A 22,315-nucleotide genomic window follows, 5' to 3' on the forward strand; every position below is an offset into this window, starting at 1 on the left:
TAAAAACGGGCCAACGAGCCGAACCGGTTGGGCCAGGCCCAAATCGGGCCCAAGGCCCATCATATAAGAAGCGAAATTCAGCTCCGTCTCCCTTAGAACACTCCATTTACGGCCAAACCCTTGATTCAATTTTCATTCCATTATAACTTTCAATCCGGAGCTTCGATCGCCGCACCGTTTACAGCCACGCAACCATTGCGTTGAGCTCTACAAAGTTCACTAACTAATTTGGTAAGAAAATTTCAATCTCATTTTCAGTCTCTCCTTCCCCTAATTTATGAAAATTTGATAATTGGGTGTTGAGATTTTTGGTTATTTTAGTGTTTAGGATCAAATTAACCTTGTGGAATTGTCGGATCTTGTCTCAAATCTCTGTTGGTAAGGTGAGGAATCACTAACTTTTGTAAATCATTTATGACTTGGAACCTTATTTTGATTTTGTGTTATTTATGTGGAATTAGAGTGAGATATATGTTTTGGAGACGAATTTAGTGATATCGGCGACTAGAAAGCGAACCGTGGAGGTTGAATTTTCGTTCGGTGAGGATTCGGGACTTTGGACACTTGAGGAACGACGATATTTGAGGTACTTTGGCATTAGGGAGAAATCAACTAAGGTATGATTTTGGTTTCTCGTAGGTAATATATAATGTAACGTGAAAACTTAGGCTAGATGACCATAGGATAAGCTCGAATTGAATTTGGTTGTTAATTTGATTAGTGAATAAATATGTATTGGTGTGTAATTGATGTATGATTTTTTAAATTTATGTGTTGGCATGTTGTGGCATGAAATTAATGTATGTGAATGTAATTGCTCTTGGTTTGGTTAAGGAGTTGTTAAATATATATATGGTTTGTTGAATAAAATTGACGGAATTGAGAATTGAAATGTTGTGGAAGGAATGGAAGGAATGTATAACTGTTTTAAGTATGATATTGTTTTGAAAAGTGAAATGTAGGTTTTGAATTGAGACTTTGGAAAATAGAGATTTTGAACTCATTTGGTAAAAATAGATTTTTAACAAATTTCAGCGAATCATAACTTGAGTCTCGAATTTTGGATTTGAATGAAATTTGTTTCAAATTAAAGATAATCTCAAGGGTGGCTTCAAAACAGTTTAAAGTTTGTAAAAATAAAAGTTTTGTAGAGAAAGTTATAAACATCGGAATTTAGGTGTATAAAACTGATTTTTAATGACTTAGCAGCTTTTGAAGAAAAGGGAGTGTCGCGTACGCAACCTGCACGTGCGACGCAAGCTATGCTAACTGTTTTGTAATATTGTGTATGAGGGGCAAGGCCTGCGTACGCGGAACCCAATTTTTGATAGCTCGCATACGCGAGAGCACGCATGTGACGTGAGCACACTTCCCTATTTTGCAATCTTGCGTATGCGGACACAGGCTCGCGTACGCGAGCTCCCTGTTTTAGCCAAAAATGAGAATTTTGAATGTTTAATCAATCTTCTAGCTTTTCAAACCTTTCTTACACTTGTTTAAGTTCCGTTAGTAAGCTTTTAAGCCTTAGAATGAGAATGAGTCCGTTAAATAAGAAGGATGAGGCATTTGGAAGGGTTTTGTGAAGAGTTAACTGAATTCATGAGGCGTTAGTAATGTTGAATAAGAAGTAAGTAATGAAGATAATGGTAATAGTAATGAAATATGGCTGAGTTGAAAGGTGTTTAATGATGGGGTTGGTTATGAGAAAGAAGAATAAGGAGAACTAAGTTAATTATGAACTTTGAATGAGATATGATGAGATTGATTGAGATATATGAGACGGGGTAAGATGCAGTTGCGTTGTCCACTTGCCGAATAAGAAACGAGGAAGAAGAATGATTGAAAGTGGTTATGAAGACAATTATTATGAATGTGAAGTGTGAATGTATGTTCTATTTTGTTTTGTTGCATCATTTTCTCTCTGTTGTATAGTGTGTCGGACATTATATCCCATGAGTGTGACAGACACTATATTCCAAGAGCGTGGTGGGCACTATATCCCAAGAGTGTGGGAGCTGAGCACTTTACCCTGGGAAGTGTGTCGGGCACTATATCCCGAGAGCGTGACAGGCACTATAAATTGTATTGGTTTACTTAACTGCTTTATCTCTGCTTATCTACTACTTGTTCTACTTGCTGTAATTGCTATCTATTCTTGTGCTTTCCTTGTCTATTTTGTATGTGTGTGCAACTGAGAGATTCTTCGTGTGGTGGAGGCATGACGAGTGTTGTTCCACCGGGGTTTTGGAGGAATGGAAGAAATAGAAAGTGAAGGATTGAATTACAATTAGATTGGAGGAGACAGAAGGTGAATTGTAGGATTAGAGTTAGGTTGAGACTTGGATACTTTAGAGGGTTTTACCAAATTTATGGTTCACTTTATTCTTTTAAGTTTAAATCTGAATGTCGAAGTTCTAGGATTGTCTCTGGCTTTTCCGGGACCTTATATCTTATTTATGTGGGCACCATTACCATGCTGAGAACATCTGGTTCTCATTCCATACATATGTTGCTGTTTTCAGATGCAGGACGCAAAGCACCGCACTGAGCCTTCTGGAGACTCTTGGAAGCGAAGAACTATCTTGGGACTCGGTGGTTGTATTTGGTTTATTTTTATATATGTAATAGATTATTCACCTTGTATTTTTTTATTTGATCCCTCCTAGAGGTTGACTTGGAGAAACATGAATTATGTTTATCTTTTGGTTTATTTTTTAGTTGTATAAATATATATTCTAGTCGGCCTTTGCTTCGTAGGTCGATTTTAGAGCTTGCTTATGTATCTATCTTTTGAACCTCTGTTTATATACTTGTCTCTTTGGTGTAAGGCCCACATCGGTTGGAGAGGGAAACGAAGCATGCCTTATAAGGGTGTGGATATCTCTCCCTAGCATGACGCGTTTTGACGAGTGAGTGTGGGGGGCTTTGGCTATCATCCCTATCGTCAAAGGCAAAACCGTGAGGCCTTGTGTGCCAAAGCGGACAATATCGTGCTAGCGGGTGGTCTGGGCTGTTACAGATGGTATCAGAGCCAGAACCCGGATCGATGTGCCAGCGAGGGCGCTGGACTCCCTTAGGGGGGTGGATTGTAAGGCCCACATCGGTTGGAGAGGGGAACGAAGCATGCCTTATAAGGGTGTGGATACCTCTCCCTAGCATGACGCATTTTGACGAGTGAGTGTGGGGGGCTTTGGCTATCATCCCTATCGTCAAAGGCAAAACCGTGAGGCCTTGTGTGCCAAAGCGGACAATATCGTGCTAGCGGGTGGTCTGGGCTGTTACATTTGGTTCTCTGTATAAGCCTTCTATCCTATCGCCTTTCGAGTGTGACACGTTTTCAGTCTTGTTTTGATCATCCTTTCTTCCAAGGCTCCTAGTTAAACCATTCTTCATATATATCTATTTACATATTTTTGTTTTAGAGGTTGTAGCACATCACCACCTTTGATTTATGTCCTAGGCATAAAGCTCTATGTGGTAGAGTATTACAGGAAGCAAAGTTTTGGGCAACCCAAGTTGGGAAAAGAAAAGAAGCTGCAAGATGGGAATAAATATGAGAACCAGCACAAGGAAGCACAAGGAATCATTGCAAAGAGGAGTGATAATCACCAAGTATATTGGCAGCAATTTCAAAAACTAAACAAAGAAATATATGCAAATCACCAGAAGGGGAATAGCACCCCCATTAATGGCTCTTTGGACCCTCATTTAAGAAAACTTATTGCAAAAAAATATGGGTGGAGGATTAATAGGGTAGTACAACGGCAATCTTAAAGAAAAGCAGCCAGAATTTAAAGAAGATCCTTCGGAGAATAATCAGATTGGAAGCACCAACAATGCCTCAAACTAGATTACCCCTGATGGGGATGTGTCCCAAGACAGTTTGACTATGTAGTCTATGAAAGCATAACTGCTTCCTCTGAACAGGGAGTTTCTTATCTCCATAAATTTATAATTTTGCTCTTACATAATTTTATTATGAATATTATTATATGGCATTGTTGGGGAACCTCTCCTAAAGGCTTCAACTCTATTATTAAAGATCTTATGGTTAAAGACAAAACTAATTTTTCCGTTCTGCTAGAAACTCATGTGTCAATCCCTAGAGCTGAGACCGTCATTAAGAGGATGGGGTTTGACTCTTGGTATGTTAGTGAAGCTAAAAATTTCTCGGGGGTATTTGGTGTTTGTGGAAGAAGGAGCACTGGAATATTAAATCGATCAGTATCCATATTTACATGGAAGTCAAATGGGAGAATGACAGGCCATGATTTTTTACTGCTATTTATGGTAGTCCCAGAGTGGGCAACCACAACAAGCTGTGGTGCAATTTGTAAGTTATCGCCGAAACCATCAATGGACTGTGGATTTTAGGAGGGGATTTCAATTCTATTCTGTCCATTAATGACACAGGGGCTCTTCTAACTTATCTTTTGATACGTTTAAATTTGTTAATTGCTTAAACAAGTGCAATTTAAAGAATTTTGGTTTCTCTGGTCTCCCGTTTACATGGAGTAGGGGGAATATTCGAAGAAGGCTTGACCGATGCATTTGTAATCTTAATTTTTCTAACTATTTTCCTGATATAGGTATTAAACATTTACCAAAGTTAAAGTCTGATCACCTTCCTATTTTGTTGGACTTTCAGTTAATTCGGGTAGAAGAGAATAACAAGCCCTTCAGATTTCTAGTACCATGGATTTTTCATGAAAATTATAACAGCATGGTCAAAGAAAGTTGGGTGGAGTAGGATGATTTGTTACAAAACATTACAAATTTTATGATTAAAGCTAAAGATTGGAATAGGGAGGTTTTTGGCCATATCTTCAGGAAAAACAGTGTATCTTTTCAAGGTTTAAGGGCATTAGTAATAAACAATCTTTTATTTCTAATCCTTTCCTGGACAAGCTTCAAAAGGATTTATGGAAGGAATATGAAGTTATAGCTATTCAGGAAGAAAGTTATTGGCTACAAATATCAAGATGTCAATACATAAATTTTGATGATAAAAATTCAAGATACTTTCATCAAAAAGCAAATGGGAAGAGAAGAAAAAACAAGATCACATCCATGAGGAATGAGGAAGAGGAGTGGATTGTGGACGTTGACATCCTTACAAACTATAGGGGTGAAGTTTTTGAAATTCCTCTATTGTTTGGTCCGATTTCTAGTATATTCTCTAGCTATTACTAATATTTTTTCTAAGTAGCAGGACAAAGATTATATTGAGATCGACTGAGATGTATCCATGGAAAAAATTAATTAAAGATGTTGTATTCTCCATGGGACGTCGGAAGGTGCTGAGAAGTGATGGACTCCCGGCAAAATTTTATTAGCAAGCTTGGAATGTGGTAGCAAAATCTCTGGTGGATTGGGTGAAGCTAATTTTTATGAGGCCCACAATATAGCCAGGGTTAATAGAACACTTATCCCTATTATTCCCAAGATCCCCTCCTTGAAAAATTTTGGGCACTTTAGACCGATAAGTCTTTGTAATGTTTGTTATAAATTTGTAACTAAAATTATTGCTTTGAGATTTAAAAAATACATGTCGCTTCTTATTTATAATACACAATCAAGTTTTGTTCCAAGTAGGATTAGTGCAAACAATATGTTGGTAGCTCAGGAAGTGGTGCACACAATGAGGAGTAAAAAGCATGGCAAAGGACTCATGGCGATAAAGATCAATTTGAAAAAGGCTTATGACAGATTCAGTTGCCACTTTGTGATTGATATCCTCAGGGATGTGGGAATTCTAGAGCAGATTGTTAATGTAACACTCTATAAATACAAAATCTTAGATATATTAAAGGTACGCTATTCATCCTGAATAATTTTACGCTCATCTCACATTCTTTCTTACTTAAATGTCGGAGTGTCTTTGCAGCTGTTTGCCGCCGTCGTTCCTCTTGAAGCCGACATATACCCCATCCATCCCAAACAAAAACGAGTTCAACTTTAGACAAAATAAATTATACATCATTCGAGATTTTCTATACAGAAACACCATATAAAAATTTTAAAGAAGAATAATCTTTTATTAAAAAATAATTACATTGTTTATAGCAACATTGATAGTTTTCTTTCCCACACGTATCTATTTTCTAGACATATACAAAGTGATCAACATCTATCTATAAATCACAGTATGGATAAGCACATTCAAATTTAGTTATATACTTTTCTCTGCTCTAAGTATTGTAATTTATAAAAGTTGATAAGTATGTCTATGTAAACAAACAAAAATTTACCTATAACAATGATGATCTATTTGATTAAATTAAAGACAAGTTTTTTCCTAAAGTTATCTTATTAGATTCTTGGTTAAATGACGGAAATTACTACACATTACTCAAAGCTTACAAATTGTGAAGAATTTAAATGGAATTTGAAGCTACCGAAAGTCAATAATATTCCATCTTTTTACATTTAATTAGAGTCTAGTCTAGGGCGTAATTATTTAAGCAACATGCAAAACATTTGAATGTAAAATAATTGTTTGGTTTTTTATTACTATTAGGATTCCTATATTCAATCACTTTCAAACACTCATAATTCTTAACTACATTTTATAAACTTTTGCTTAATTTATTTTATATCAAAGAATTAAACCCAACTCAAACTACGTAAAATCACATGTATATACACTAATTAATAATATCAGTCATAATAATAACTGACCACTAAACTACGATTTTGGATTCATGGATATTCCTAAATTCCAATTACCGTGGTTATTAATTGGAAATAGGGTTTTAATTGATTTTTCTCCAACATTACACATAAAGAGGCAAGCATACAGGCGGCTACTTCATAAACAAGAACCCAAGAGACAACTATAGTTCTCCTGATTATATTTTTTTGTTGTTATCTACAGTATTTTCCAGTTTGATAAGTCAAATTAAAGTTTAATTAGTCACATATTTAATAAATTATTATTACATATATAAAATATAATTTAATTTCTAATATTTATTTAAGTAGACAGATGAACTTTTCACTCTATTAGTTTATCTGATAATATATATGTTCATGAATCTAACAAATTTTGTTAAAGATATATTTTTTATTTCATAAAAAAACTTTATACTTGGAGTACATTATGTTTTCTTGGAGTACATTATGTTAAGACAAAAGAATTTTTTAATCGAGATGTTAAATAAAATTTATCTAATGAGTAAAGGAGTTTTAACCCATGTAACATTACCTACTTATATCTTACAACTAGGTAGTCTCATTTTGTGGGGTGGTTAATAAATAAACACATATAGCATATGATGAGTGCAACAGTTTAATTTTTTATTAATAACTAATTTTAACATTTATTATCTAAATTATATGAAAGAGTTTAATTTATAAAATTTTATAACATTCAATTAAGTATTATTATAAAAAATAATTAATTTTTATGTTCTTTATCTTAATAAATATTTTAGAAAAAATAATAAATATTTAATAATAATATTACCCGATCATTTTGATTTCCTTATTTATTTATATCATTTTCTATTAAAAATTTAGTATATGCTAATTTTAATTTCTTATGAATCTATTTATATTATATCATTTATTATATTTTTAATATTTTTAGATTAAAACGAGTTAAAAGTAAAAAAGAGACCGAATATTGACACGCCACACGAATTAAAAATGAATTATAACGTAAGTGATATGTGACACGTTTAATTGTCTAATTAATAATATCTATGGAAATGTTAAATTTTATTTTATACAGTAGTAAATTAAATGTTAGTAATATGAATTCTTCATTTATAGAAGATTAAAAAATTTTATGAGAGTATAAATAATAAAACTTTTACCTATGTATAGTGAAGGTTAGTAACATTTACTGTTTGATTGTATACTAAAAATATAAATCTTTTTTGTACATAAATAATTTTAAGAATAACCTATAAAAATATGGTTAAACAAGAGTCAAGTTCCTCCTAATAAAGATATTGAGCAAAAGGATAGAACCCAAAAAAATATTTTGAGGAGTTGAATTTCTCTTTAGTGGAAACTAAATTGGTAGAAGTGGATTGGTTGGATTTGGGGTGTAAAGAGTGTCATCTAGTTGAAAGAAAACCAAACTAAATGTCCCTTCACTAATGTCACATGTCATGAGCTTTAGTTTAACTTGTGGAAATCAACTTCTTCCCTTGAACAGTTGAAAAGACTTGAAGTGACAGGAATACCTAAAAATATTTGGGGTAAAAGGAATAAACCAAATATCAGACTATAACCACTGGACAATAGATTTTCTCTTCAAAATGATTTTACACTGTAAAAAGACCTCAAGCCACCTCTTTAAAGGACTTCTCTTCTAAAAGAAAACTGAGAAGCTAAGAAACCCATTTTTTTCTCCCCAAGATTCCTCTCATAGTTCATCATTTTATTCATCACCTTCACGAGTAAAAACTGGCATTCGGCTGTTCCACCAGAACACTCGACAACCATTAACCAACCCCTGTCCACTTTAAACAAAACTCATTCATCCTTTGTGACATTAGTGAAGGTCTCAACACTTGTTCTCCACCTCTATTCCTCATTATTAGTTCTTGTATTGTTTATTTGCCATTAATAAAGTATTTTCCTCACAAGTTTACTTACCCCGAATCTCTTACCTTAATCATTTTACACTTAATCTATTTTTCACAAAACTCACCCAAATCACCTGGCGACTCCACTGGGGAGGAACACTTCGACGTGATGGCTGAGCCTAGCAATACTCGTTATGGGCAGAATGGACCACCTAGGCGACGTTCAATAACCCTTCGGAACCTCAATCTCACCTTGGGGTCACTTCAAGATGAGGACGGGCACAACCAAGAAGAAGAACACATGGAGCAGCAGAATCTGGGTGCAGGAGGAGAAGGAGCTCATGCCTACGCAAATTTCTTCACACCCCATGCTGGAGGTACCGCTGGCATGCACACTCATGTAACCATTCCTACTCATGTGTACAACTATATGATAGACAACCAAACAAAGATGCAAGCTTTGATTACAAAAATGATGGCTAGAGATCAAACAAGGTAGAGAACCCCCTCACCGCCTCCATTCGCGAATCAGGAGAATATGGAGGAAGACGAGAACACCCTGATCACTCGTATAGAGTTGGCGCGTATTCTAAAAGGAAAAGGAGAAGTGAGTGAACCCGTTTGGGAGATAAGTCCGCCATTCGGGCATCATATTTTGGCAAAACCATACCTAAGGGGTACCAACCACCTACCTTTCGTAAATTTGATGGTACCGGAAGTGCCAAAGAACACATCCTGTCATTCTTGGATGATCTCGGGGTGTTCAGGAACCACCAGGAGCCCAAGATCAAGGAGTTCTCAAAATTATTGACAGGAAGGGCGTTCACGTGGTATTACAAGTTGAAAGCCAATAGCATCAACACCTGGGAGCAATTAGTGACAGAGTTCTGCAACAAATTCCTAAAAGAGGAACCCTCTATACACATCATAGACCTGGGGAGAGTGAAACAAAGACAAGGAGAAGGATTGGTAGCATTCATCAAGAGATACATAGATAAAGCTTTACTTTGTATAGACACTCTCCCAGAGGCACAATTGGTGTACGGGTGTATTAGAAATGTGGAAGATAGATCCCAAATTTATCTTTCTATGAGCAACATAAACACTTTCTTTGAGCTCTTAAAGAGAGCATCTGACTTAACCGAGGCAATGAAGCGCAATGGAAGGAGATCTAAAGAAGTTTTTCCTCTGGAGGTGTGTACCGCTGATGGTAGGGGCAGAAGGAGTTCTTATTCTAGGGGTGCTAAGAGAAACAATCCTCCACCCTCGCTACCTCTCTTCAGAGCTCAGGCCATGATTGTCGTAAATGGATGGTTTGAGGATGGAACATTAAATCCCAGAACAGATAGAGAGCCACCAACACCTAAAGAGTTGAGAGACCCAAAATATTGCATGGTGCACCGAAATAAGAGCCATGGGTTGACTGATTATTATGTAATGAGGACGATATTTCATAGGCAAGTGAAGGAAGGGAAGATACTCCTAGATGGAGAACAAAACCAAGAAGGTGTAAAAAGCACTCCTTTTCCTCAACATGATGTTGGAATGGTAGGCGTTGAAGGAGAGGTAATGTTGACAGAGATCGTAGTCGAAGCAGAAGAGATGGTCACCATGGAAAAGTCCTTGGATGAAGACACATTGACAAGAGGTCTTTTGAAGTCTCGAGGTTGTAGAATCGTGTTCAACCAACTTGGCTTGGAACCCCACATTCAGGAAGAGGTGGCTAGAGCTCTAATAGGAATCGTTCAGAAGCATGAAAAAAGTTTTGGAGACGTCAACGCTCTGCTCACAAGATTAGCAAAGGCCCATGCAAATGCCCTGGTGTTTTGGGACCTTGACTCATTCAATGGAGAGTTCTACCATAATAAACCATTGTACGTGGAAGCAGTGGTAGAAGACATGAAGGTCAGAAGGGCCTTGGTGGATGCTGGATTGGGGGTAAATATCATACCCACTCATATATTTCTAGAAATGGGAGGTTTTGCTGATCAAATAAGGCCTACTCAAGTAGGGCTCAATGCTTTTAATGGAGTGGGTGTGAAATCTAGAGGGTGTGTTAATGTTGTCTTGGAAGTTGACCCCATAAAGACCAATAATAAGTTTCATGTGGTGGATGGAAGCTCTAGCTACCACATCCTACTTGGATGTCCATGGATTCATTTACATTGATGCGTTCCTTCAAGTTGGCATAAATGCATGAAGTCTAGCTGGAGAGGGAAGGATATTAGCATCTCAGCCACTGTAACACCCTTTGATGCAGGAGAAGCACATTTAGTGGATGCGAGTTTTTATGAAGAGCTTGCGTTACCAGGGGTCAACAAAATAAGGCCTGTGTGGGAATGCGTCATCGAAACACCCAAACCAAAAGCAGTACGAAAGAACACCCTGATGGAGGAAGCACCAAAAGAAAACACCAAAAAACAAGCAACACCAATTGAAGATCTAGGGCTTCGTAAGGAAATTCTCCCAGGTGGAGGATATAAGTGGTGTATCCTAAAGGAACTCGGGGGTCCAGCGGAAAAAAATTACCAGAACTCCCCTGGCCCCGACATCCTAAGTGTATAAGAGAAAGAACATCTTCAAAGCAACATAGGAAATGCCCCTCTCCAACTCCAAGATGAAGCAAAGAAGAAGGAGGAAGAATTGGAAGAGATTAATTTAGGGACTGAAGAACACCCGAGGCCTTTGTTCGTGTGCAAAGCTCTAGGGGATAAGGAGAAAAGGGATTTGATAGCACTATTAACAGAGTTCAGAGATATGTTCGCTTGGAACTATGATGAAATGCTGGGGTTAGACCCAAACCTAGTAACCCACAATTTAGCTGTGAGGAAAGGAGCAACTCCTGTCAAGCAAGCTCATAGAAAATTCTCCAATGAAATAGAAGCTCAAGTAAAGAAAGAAATCGAAAAGTTACTCGCAGCCAAATTCGTCAAACCAATACAATACCCCTCTTGGTTAGCCAACATAGTACCAGTGAAAAAGAAAAATGGGCAGATTTGGTGCTGCGTGGATTTTAGAGATCTAAACAAAGCTTGCCCTAAGGATGATTTTTCTCTTCCAGATATTGATAGAATGGTAGATGCTACAGTCGGATTTGAAAGGTTCTCCTTCATGGATGGATTTAGCGGGTACAACCAAATTAGAATGGCTCCGGGAGATGAAGAAAAGATAGCATTTCGAACACCTGTAGGTAATTTTTACTATATTGTCATGCCTTTTGGACTAAAGAATGTTGGAGCAACCTACCAAAGAGCCATGACTGCTATATTCCACGACATAATGCATGACTTTGTAGAAGACTATGTAGACGATTTGGTTGTCAAGTCAACATCCGAGAAGCAACGCATAGAACACCTCAGAGCTGTATTCACTAGATGCAGAAAGTATAGACTCAAGATGAACCCCATGAAATGTGCCTTCGGGGTGTCATCTGGAAGGTTCTTGGGATTCAGAGTCCACAAGGGAGGCATTTCAGCTGACGAGGATAAGATTAAAGCTATCTAAGATATGGAACCCCCGAAAGACATCAAGGGACTTCAGAAGTTCATAGGCAAGTTGGGGTACATTCGAAGGTTCATACCAGCATTAGGGGAGCTCTTAGGACCCCTAAGACCTTTGTTGAAAGAGAAGAACACATTTACGTGGGAACAACGCCACCAAGCTGTAATGAACAAGATCAAGGACATTCTCACATCCACTCATACCATGACTTTCCCTCAACCTGGTGCACCATTGAAGGTATACTTAGCGGTAGGAGAAGAAGTAGTTAGTGGGTTAATTGCACAAGAAGGTGAAGGCAAAGAGAAACCCATTACTTATGTTAGTAGAGCCATGAAAGGGCCAGAACAAAGATACTCCTCACCAGAGAAACATTGTCTCGTTCTGGTGTACATCTCACAAAGATATCGACACTACTTTCAAGCACACCAAGTAGAAGTCGTATAAAAAAATGAAGGTCTCAGATTTTTAATCGAAAAGCCAATGTTGACTGGAAGAATGAGTCGTTGGGGACTCCTAATAAGTGAATATGATGTGAAATTAGTAACACCTACCACCATTAAGAGCCAACCTTTGGCTGACCTCTTGTCAATATGTCCTGAAAAAGTAATGATTGAAAAGTTGCCGGATCAGATTCCAGGAACAATAGAGACAGTTCATGCTTGCAATAAAGAAGAAACATGGACCCTCATGTTTGATGGAACACCCTCGAATCCTCAAGGAGGGGGCAGGAGTCGTCCTTATAGACTCCCATGGAAGAAATCTGTCCTTCATGTTTTGATTGGATTTCTCTTGCACCAACAATGAGGCAGAGTATGAAGCGATAATGCTCGGTCTAAAGATGGCTCAAGAAGTCGGTATCAAGAAACTCCATGTCAAAGGGGACTCCAACCTAATAATACAACAGATCCAAGGAGAGTACAGCACGAAGGAAAGAAGTCTGGCCTTATGCAGAGAACAAGTGTGGTGCATGATGAAGGTATTTGATAAGATCTCATTTGAGCATGTACCCCGAATAGAAAATAAGCATGCGGATGCTTTAGCATCATTTGGGAGTAGAGTCACTATTCAAAATGGACAACATGATTTGGAACACCGGGTAGCTGAAAGTTCTTCCAGAGAAGAAAAGATGTCCGTGGAAGGAAAAACCAATGATTGGCGAATGCCTATACATGAACAACTCAGAACGCTCAACATCACTAAAGAAACAAGAGAATTTTGCCTCCTAAATTGGCAAATGTTCAAAAAAAGTAATAATGGACTCCTCATGAAATGTGTAGGAGAAGAGGAAGGGAAAGAAAAAGCAGAACAATTGCATGGAGCCACTTGCGGAGAAGAGGGCCCTGGTTTGTACCGAAGGCTCCAGAGGTGAGGTATTTATTGGCCGAAAATGAAGTCTCATTGTGATGAATTACAAACTTTCTGCAAGGCTTGTCAAGAAACAAAAGAAATTACGCAGATATGTAATGTTCACAATTGGCAACAACCTATCATAGAGTACCTCGATGCTGGAGTTTTGTCTTCAGAAAAAATAGAATCTGAGAGATTGAAGAAGAAATCAGAACGCTACTTCTTGCAGAAAGGTAAGTTGTTCAAAAAGAGTTTTACCAGGGAGATGCTAAAATGCATTCGAGATGAAGAAAAAGATAAAGTCTTGGAAGAAGTCCATTAAAGAGTATGTGGAAGACACCAAGGAGGAAGGGCGTTATGGTATAAACTAATCCGGATCGGCTATTATTGGCCAAAAATGAAGGAAGATGCAATCAATTGGGCCAAGAGGTGTCCGCAATGCCAAAAGCATGCAAACTTGATACATGCGCCAAGCGTGCAGAAGAATAGCCTCAAAACACCATACCCATTCCATACTTGGGCGGTAGATTTTGTGGGACCGATCAACCCTCTATCAATGGGAAAGAAATATATTCTAGTTGCAACAGAATGTTTCACCAAGTGGGTGGAGGTTGTGGCCATCAGGGAAGCAAATGCTGAAGCAGTAGTGAGATTTATCAAAGAAAATATAATATGTAGGTTTGGGCTGCCAAGCGTTCTAGTGTCCGACAATGGAACCCACTTTGTTAACCAAAGAGTGTGGAGGTGTTCTTGAACAGTACCAAATCAAACATCACAAGTCTTCCCCCTACTACCTGCAAGGCAATGGCCAGGCAGAGGCTACTAACAAGAGCCTTTTGAAAATACTCACAAAGATGGTGACCAACGCCCATAAGGATTGGAGTGAATACCGACCACTTGCTCTTTGGATTTACAGAACAACCAGACATGGAACAACCGGAGTAACACCCTTCTCGTTGGTTTATGGGGTTGAAGCTGTACTGCCAGCAGAGATTGAAGTACCCACTGCCAGGATGTTGTTAGATGAAGCAAGGGATCGTAAAGCTGAGTTGCAAGAGTTGGACGGAAAAAGAGAAGTTGTGTGAAGCAAGATTGAACAATACCACCGGAGACTAGCATTAGCTTATGACAAGCATGTTTGGCCCAGGGTGTTTCTAGAGGGTGATCTGGTACTAAAATTAGTAGACGCAGTAATGAGGAAGATGTCTTTGCCAAAATGGACTCCCAAATAGGAGGGTCCTTACATTATTTCTGAAGTGCACCCCAATGGACACTGCATCCTGTTGGACCCAGATCATGGAACAACCACTGGCCCTATCAATTTCAAGTATGTCAAGAAGTACTATGCCTAATTTCAGTTGTAGGAGTTAGATTTCAATTCCAAAAGGCTTCCCTATCAAAAGCCAATGTTTATGTTATATTATTCTGCAAGCATCCTGCAATGCATGAAAAAAACTGCATTAGCAATCATACACTCAAAAGTTGTGAATGATGCACCTTAAAAAATTTGCAGTATAAAATATTTCTAAAAAGTGAAGTGTCCTACCCTCTAAGCTCCTTTAAAAAAAAAGAGAGAGCATAAATAGGGCAAGAAAATACTAGGTACCTTCCTTTTTTGGCCTTAAAAAAATGCCGGAGAAAAAAAATAGTAGTAGATAATCCTGCTCTTCTTAAAATCATACTCTCCCTCTGCAAAAAAAAGGTGTGTATCCAAAATACAATGATCACACAAGCAGGTACAGAAAAATAAAACCCCCGGAGGAGTATGCATATTATTAAACAAAAGGAAAAAACATAACACCCAAAAAGAGGTGTACAATGAAAGTCATAGCAGGACAAAAATACATTTTGTCAAAGCGTTACATATTTTACAAAATAAAGTGCTGGAAAACTATCACAGCCATAAAATATCACTGTAAGAAATCACAGAAGAAGCAGCCTTCTTATGCTTGGCCAATTGCTCTCGCTCCAGACTGACGCTGGCTAACCTAGCCTTCATGGTGCTCAATTCAGTTGTAAGCTTGTTAACCTTTTCTTGAAGAGCAGAAACATCAGAAGAGAGAACGTGATACTCTTTAGACAACAATTCTTCTCTAGCAAGATCAGAAATCCCAGGTTGAGGCTCCAATTTAACAGAAAGATTTTCAAGACAACGACCACTAAATTTAAATAACTTAAGGTTATTTAGATGATTTTCTACCATATCCCGATTAGCACCCCACAAGTCTGCAAGGGAGTGTGAAGTAAAGAAATCCCATGCGTCCAAAAAAGCTTGATACCCAAGCTTCTTGAAAAGGCAGTTTAGGTCATTTGGAAGCAGGAAGGAAGGAGTTCGGGATGCAATCTTCGATAACAAGTTCTTCGCATCGCCATCGAACTGTTCAAACTCATCATGGACAAAAACTGAAAAACAAAACACCTTTTTTCCATCAAGAACTTATAAAATGCTGGCACGCATCAGAAGAAGCACTAGCTGAGGGTTCCTTTGTGATATTAGAAGTGTTCGAAACTTGAAAGGTGGACTCAGAAATAGCATGAGAAGCTGATAAATAGGAAAAGATACAAACATACACACGAACAGCATGAACAAAATCATGTATGCAAATCTCAAAAAAAATAAGTGGAGTAAAACAGTTGTACCTGCACTAGGAAATACCATTCGGATGGGAGTGACAACACGTCTAGTAGGATCCCCTTGGCAGGTAACACCCAGCTCAATGTCAACATTGCTCTTAGAGCTTGCTATTGCTCGTGGGCCATCTCGAACAACATCTTGGGTAGTACCCTCGTCAGGGACATCGCCAACAACAAATGAATTAGGAGAGTCCCACTGACCCTTTCTTGAGAGCTCTCATGGCCTATATTTACCGGATTAAAAGATGCATCTGGAATTGTTTTCATTTTACCCAAAAGACGATGAGACCTACGCTTCACAGCACTTTTGGATAAGCTAACCACAACCTTACCAGAAGACTGTGATGACTTAACATAGCAAGCAGCGGCAGAAGAACCTTTAGCTTTTGCTGTCTAAGAGGGAAAAATTCTTGAGCCAGTGGAAATTGGTGAAGGCGTAGCATCAATGGAAGGCTCAGGTGGTTTTTTAAGATACCTCTGTGCAACCTTAACATTTGAACTCTCCACTTTACTGCGCTTGACCACTTCAGCAGTAACAACTGAATCATCAGATTTTCTCTTTGAAGAAGGAGGATGTTTGTAACACCTGGCGTCCAAGTCTACAAAACACCAGCACAGAAGATACAACAGTCAAACACACACAGCTCAAAAAAGAAAAAAGGAGAGAAGGGCAAAAAAGAAGTAAAGAAACAAAAAAAAACAAGAATCAGCAAAGAGCAAATATTACTTGTAATGGTCGAAGGATAAAGGTTGCCAGTCATGAAATATGGATCCTTGATCAAAACCGGAACAAATGATCTGACATCTGAAACAGAGGTACCCTCATATTGCCTAATATGCTTCTTCATACGCATAAGGTAATCCACATACTCCATTGTAACTCCCCCATCCCTGTCAAGAGGAACAACCAAGCAAGGATTGTACTCCGGGAGTTCTTTTTGAAACATAACCTTTTTCATTAAATTTTCTGGTGGAAAAAAAATATGCTCCACATTTATTGGATCTTGGTCCCACCCTAGTTAGCGACTTACCCTATCAGGATGGTAGATCACTGGACAGATCAAAGCTCCACAATGGAAATCCCTATCCATAACAATCAAGCCAGGAAGGGGGGTTGGAGAAGTACACAAAAGTCATAAGCCCCTTCCTTGCCAGTGGAAGTATCATTGCGGTCATGTTCAAGACAAGTAGAATATATACGATGAATAACCGATGCACTAGGCTGGTAAGAGGTTACGTACGGGCAAAAATAAAATTTTTTCTCCAAATCAATAACATCATCCAAAGATTTGGAAGGATGAACTGAACCCCAAATCCAAGCACGAGGACTTGCCTTCTTATCTGAAAGAATTGTAGGGGGCTTACGGATGGGAGCAAACTGAGAGAACCGCTCAAAAAGAAAGAGTTGAAGAAATATTTCGTCAATGAAAGCCAATACTGGAAAGCGACCATGAACACTCTTGAGTTGCTCAGAAAATTGATCAAGCCGCGTATATAAATTGCCGAGATACAAAGAAGCCAATGGTAGACGTTCTCCTCCAGCAATCAAGCAAGCTAAAAGAAACACCCCATGGCTCATACACTCATCCGCCGGTCCTAAAAATATATATTTACTTAACCAATAAGCGACAAAAGCAGCTTCCCTAAGATCTGAAGGAACAGCAGGAGCAAGGACAAACTCACCTTGAGGAAATCACCAAAGAAATAATGCGACCAATTAGAATAAGAATACTTAACAGTAATCTTCTTCTTCTTGGAATCTTGCTTGTCGCCAACCACTTCTTTTCCTTTCGAGGACCCACGAGTCTTTGGATGCTCATCCTTAGAGGAAAATTTCTTAACACGCCTACTCTTGGACAACTCTTTTGCATATCGACCAGCATCACTTAAACTCATTTGAAGATGTCTCGCAAGTTTAAGCAGATCAGAATCTGGGCGAAGAAGAGTGAGATCCACACTGCCAAACACCGGCAGTTGAAGAAGAACCACAACATCTTTCAAAGTGGGTGAAAACTCACTCCACGAAGTCAGAAAAGTATGAGTTCGAGAACACCACCTCTGCCAAAGTAAACTCATATCATATCCATTTCGTTGAACACCCAAGCCTACCAAGAAAAAATCAATTAGTGCTTCTTCAATATATAGCAACAAAGTAAAGAAATGACAAGAATCAATTATGATGATAGATGGTAAAGAACAATCAACCTGCAGACGTGCGGATAGCCTCAGCAGCACCACCAAATTTTAATCTCCTCACAAAATTACCACCTTCCTCAAATAATACTGTGAATACCCACTTTTGCCAAACCTTATTCACATGAGTAGCTGCCTCAGATTTAAAAGACGTCCATGGAAATTCTTGGCGCTTCAACCGAGAATGAAGTAGAGCAGGACCCACTTAATATAAAGGCTTCTCAACAAATTCACCCAAAACTCTACAATCTGAAGAATTAGAGCTGGATTTCATAGTTTTATCCATACTTAATAACGAGCCAGAGGAAGGAGGGTCCAAAAAAGGTTTCTTAATCGGAGGAGGATCCACAAAAGTAGCCCTATTATCTGATGGTTTAACCCAAGGTTGGGAGATAGATTCAAAAAACCTGATTGCATATTCTTGAGGAACATCGTCCATATCATCCACAGAAGAGTCAGTACCCAAACTATTACTAGAGTCCTATGGGTCACTATCCACTATCTCAGCAAATTTCACACGAGGCATGATAACAAAAAGAAATAATTCCTAAAAAAAGGGGAGGGGGAGGGGGAGGGAAAGGGGGAGAAAGAGAACAACAACAACAAAATAGAGTGAATATCAAGATCACATGAATACTAACGACAAAAATACTCAAAATATAAAGGAGAACATTGCAGAACACTCAAGAAACTTTGAAAAAGTCAAAGTCAAAGAGTATCGCTTGTCAAGAAAATAACCAAGGAGTTCTCAAATGAAATAAAAAGAAAAGATATGAAAATTATTCATCATATTCTTTACTTGATAAGGCCACTAACTCCTCATATCTTCACAATATCGTATTTCATTTGGTGAAGCATATGAAAATTTTGCAAGACATTATATGTTTATAGCTTTAAAAGAATACGAATATTAAATACTAGTAAATTGCTCTAATTGAAAAAGTTTATAAACAAATTACTTATGAGTTATGACTATAGTATACAAAAAAAAAAAAAGAAAAAAGGAGAACGGAATAAATATTTTTAACTCATAAGTAATTTGTTATTTAAAAAAAAATTTATCTATTTTATAGTTACAAATGAACATTGCTCATAATTTTTAACTCAATTTCTTTTATTTTGTGATGCCATTGAAAACATATACAAATGAGAACATGTACAAATGAGGATATAACATCTAAAGTTCTAAAGTGAAAGACTTTTATTGGAGAATCCCTATAGCTAATTTCAAAATTAGCAATCCAATACACATAGGGGCTGGAAGGGATTACATGAGAACGAAAACAAAGAACATAATAACAAAGATTCAGAGTAACAAGAGTATGAATGATGACCAAAGTTTAGAATCGCACGAACTCAGAGTAACAAAATTCAGAATAATACAAAAAATGTCAAATATACAATAGCAGATATTCAAGCGCCGGAATTTCATACAAGAAAATAAGAGTCCGCATTTTATGACAAAACAAGAGCAAGGCTAGAGACAAAAAAAAGAAGAGAAGAAGTCAAGAAGAAAAAGAATCTTACCAAATAGGAAGACAGAGCGAGGTTGAATGTGAGAGTGTCCTTTATCCTAAGAAAAACTCCTAATTATTGAAAAAGGCAGAGGGTTTGGATGGTGGAAAAACACTGCTGTGTAAAAAGAATGTCCTAACAGAGATGATAAGGAACACGTTCTCCCCCATCCTTCCAGGTATTCTCTCTCTTTATGCAGGTGTTCTTTCTCTTTATGCCTCTCTCCAAACTCAGGTACCCAAAATTTAAATGCGTCAGATTAAGTGGGTAAGAGTTTCTCCCCTTCTCCTTTCTTAAGAATCTACCTATTTATTTATTTATTTTTCTATTCATTTATTTATTTATGTTTTCTATTAACAATTTAACATTCAATATTCTTTCACAAAAGCAGTCTTTTATTCATTTTTTTATGAGTACATAATCGTATTCAAATTACACAAATATATATATATATATATATATATATATATATATATAATTAATGAATAAAAGAGAAGAGATTTATTCTTATAGTAATGATATGTTATATATATATTGTTATTATGTTGAAAAAAAATTTTAATTATTATAGTTCTGTTGAGTACAAAAAAATTTAATGCAGCTTGAGGAAATACTTTGTACCATCAAAGACTGCATGGGGTTTATGATTATGTATTAAAAATATAAATCTTTTTTGTATATAAATAATTTTAAAAATGATCTACAAACATGGTCAAATAAGAGTCAAGTTCCTCCTAAAGGTATTTGGTAAAAGGATGGAACCCAAAAGAACACCTTGAGGAGTTGAATTTCTCTTTAGTGGGAACTAAATTGGTGGAAGTGGATTGGTTGGATTTGGAGTGTAAAGAGTGTCATCTAGTTGAAAGAAAACCAAACTAGATGTCCCTTCACTAATGTCACATGTCATGAGCTTTAGTCTAACTTGTGGAAATCAACTTCTTCCATTGAACAGTTGAAAAGACTTGAAGTAACAGGAATACCTAAAAATATTTGGGGTAAAAGGAGTAAACCAAATATCAGACTATAACCACTGGACAATAGATTTCCTCTTCAAAATAGTTTTACACTGTAAAAGGATCTCAAGCCACTTTTTAAAGGACTTCTCTTCTGAAAGAAAACTGACAAGCTAAAAAATCCATCTTTTTCTCCCCAAGATTCTTCTCATGGTTCATCATTTTATTCATCACCTTCACTAATAAAAACTGGCATTCGGCTGTTCTACCAGAACACTCAGACAACTATTAACCAATTCCTGTCTACTTTAAACAAAGCTCATTCATCCTCTTGTGATATTAGTGGAGGTGTCAACACTTATTCTCCACCTATATTTCTCATTATTAGTTCTTGTATTGCTTATTTGCCATTAATAAAATATTTTCCTCACAAGGTTACTTATCTCAAATCTCTTACATTAATTATTTTACACTTAATCTACTTTTTCACAAAACTCACCCGAATAACTGTTCATCATATGGAGACTCCGAAAGATGTATCCAAAACTTTACAACGGATCTAAACATTAAGGAATTGTATTATTTAAGAAAAACAAAAAGCGAAAATCCCACAATCCAACAATTTTTTAAACAAATATAAAAAATAACGCTTACAAATATATCTTGAAAAAAAAGTTATATGAGATAATCTATCTTTTATATAATAATCAATATTATCTTTCACATATTTATTTAGCGTGACGATCAACATTTTTCGGTCTTTTAAATTATCAATAATCAACGTCAATAAAAATCACCTGTTTCTATAAGAATAAATTTTAATTATATACTTGTTACGGTGGGTAACCGGAGATTGATGGGCCGGATGGCGTTGGTTGGCCCAAGCGTATGAAGGAGGTGGCTTTCGGGCGGATCTGTTCCTCGGTGTTCCTCCGTCCGACTTGTACGTGTGAAAGAATGGGGGGTGGTACCTGCAAAGACACTCCGATGCCTAAGTTAGCAAGAGTGTGAGCAGGTTTGAATGTATATTGGAACTTAGAGATACCTGAGGGGTGTCAGTGTATTTATAGTGGTGATCCAATAACCACCGCTGAAGTAGTGCCACCTTTTTAGGTGGATACCGTCCCCATATCTTAGGGAGGTTAAGATATGGCTCTATGAAGTGGTTAGAGAGCTTCTAGGGGCAGTTACTCATTCGAATGAGTGTTATCTGCCAGCTAACCCTCGTGTCCGACTTCTTCGGATCAAGTCGTGTTCAGTACCGACTTCTGGGATGAAGGCTGATGCTGGATGGAGGGCCAACCTTCTGGGTTGGGCGCCTTTGCTTGGATCCTGGGCCCTATTTATTGGGCCAGGGTATGAACAGTGCCCCTACTCGAGCCCAATTCTTTTTTGAGAGTTGGGTTCGAGTATTCAACTCGGGGTCTTGGCCGATTTGCGAGAGGACCGACGTGATTTTTCTTTGACCTTTCGGTTCTGACGGTTACGTCTAATCAAGCGTCGTGTCCGTTGAGTATGCGTAGGGATTTAATGGCCTTGGTAACGGTGCACTTTTATTGAGAGTTGCCCCGGTTTTACCATTATGCCCCTAACGTCTTTATAAATACTTTCCCTCTCTTTCGTTGTTTCGTT

At 37.5% G+C, this 22,315-nt stretch overlaps 3 protein-coding genes across 3 annotated transcripts; all 3 read left to right on the plus strand.

Annotated features, from left to right (window-relative positions):
• The first annotated feature begins 8,709 nt into the window (after positions 1-8,709).
• Positions 8,710-10,709, plus strand: LOC140179419 (uncharacterized). Its single transcript, XM_072218299.1, has 2 exons — positions 8,710-9,035; positions 9,308-10,709. Exons 1-2 carry the CDS (start codon positions 8,710-8,712, stop codon positions 10,707-10,709), a joined length of 1,728 nt encoding a protein of 575 aa, XP_072074400.1.
• A 2,155-nt stretch (positions 10,710-12,864) lies between these two features.
• LOC140179420 (uncharacterized) lies at positions 12,865-13,410 on the plus strand. The gene has a single exon (XM_072218300.1). It carries the CDS (start codon positions 12,865-12,867, stop codon positions 13,408-13,410), a length of 546 nt encoding a protein of 181 aa, XP_072074401.1.
• Positions 13,411-14,098: 688 nt separating this feature from the next.
• LOC112749253 (uncharacterized) lies at positions 14,099-14,473 on the plus strand. The gene has a single exon (XM_025797514.1). It carries the CDS (start codon positions 14,099-14,101, stop codon positions 14,471-14,473), a length of 375 nt encoding a protein of 124 aa, XP_025653299.1.
• Positions 14,474-22,315: the final 7,842 nt, after the last annotated feature.

Source organism: Arachis hypogaea, chromosome 15 (genome assembly GCF_003086295.3).
Source record: "Arachis hypogaea cultivar Tifrunner chromosome 15, arahy.Tifrunner.gnm2.J5K5, whole genome shotgun sequence".
Lineage (NCBI taxonomy): Eukaryota > Viridiplantae > Streptophyta > Magnoliopsida > Fabales > Fabaceae > Arachis > Arachis hypogaea.

Excerpts from the sequence above, each read along its gene's own strand:
- LOC140179419 (XM_072218299.1), top strand. The coding sequence starts at position 8,710 with ATGGCTGAGCCTAGCAATACTCGTTATGGGCAGAATGGACCACCTAGG. Across the intron at positions 9,036-9,307 it reads ATGGCTAGAGATCAAACAAG|GAACCACCAGGAGCCCAAGA; the intron begins GTAGAGAACCCC and ends CGGGGTGTTCAG.
- LOC112749253 (XM_025797514.1), top strand. The coding sequence starts at position 14,099 with ATGGAACCCACTTTGTTAACCAAAGAGTGTGGAGGTGTTCTTGAACAG.
- LOC140179420 (XM_072218300.1), top strand. The coding sequence starts at position 12,865 with ATGCTCGGTCTAAAGATGGCTCAAGAAGTCGGTATCAAGAAACTCCAT.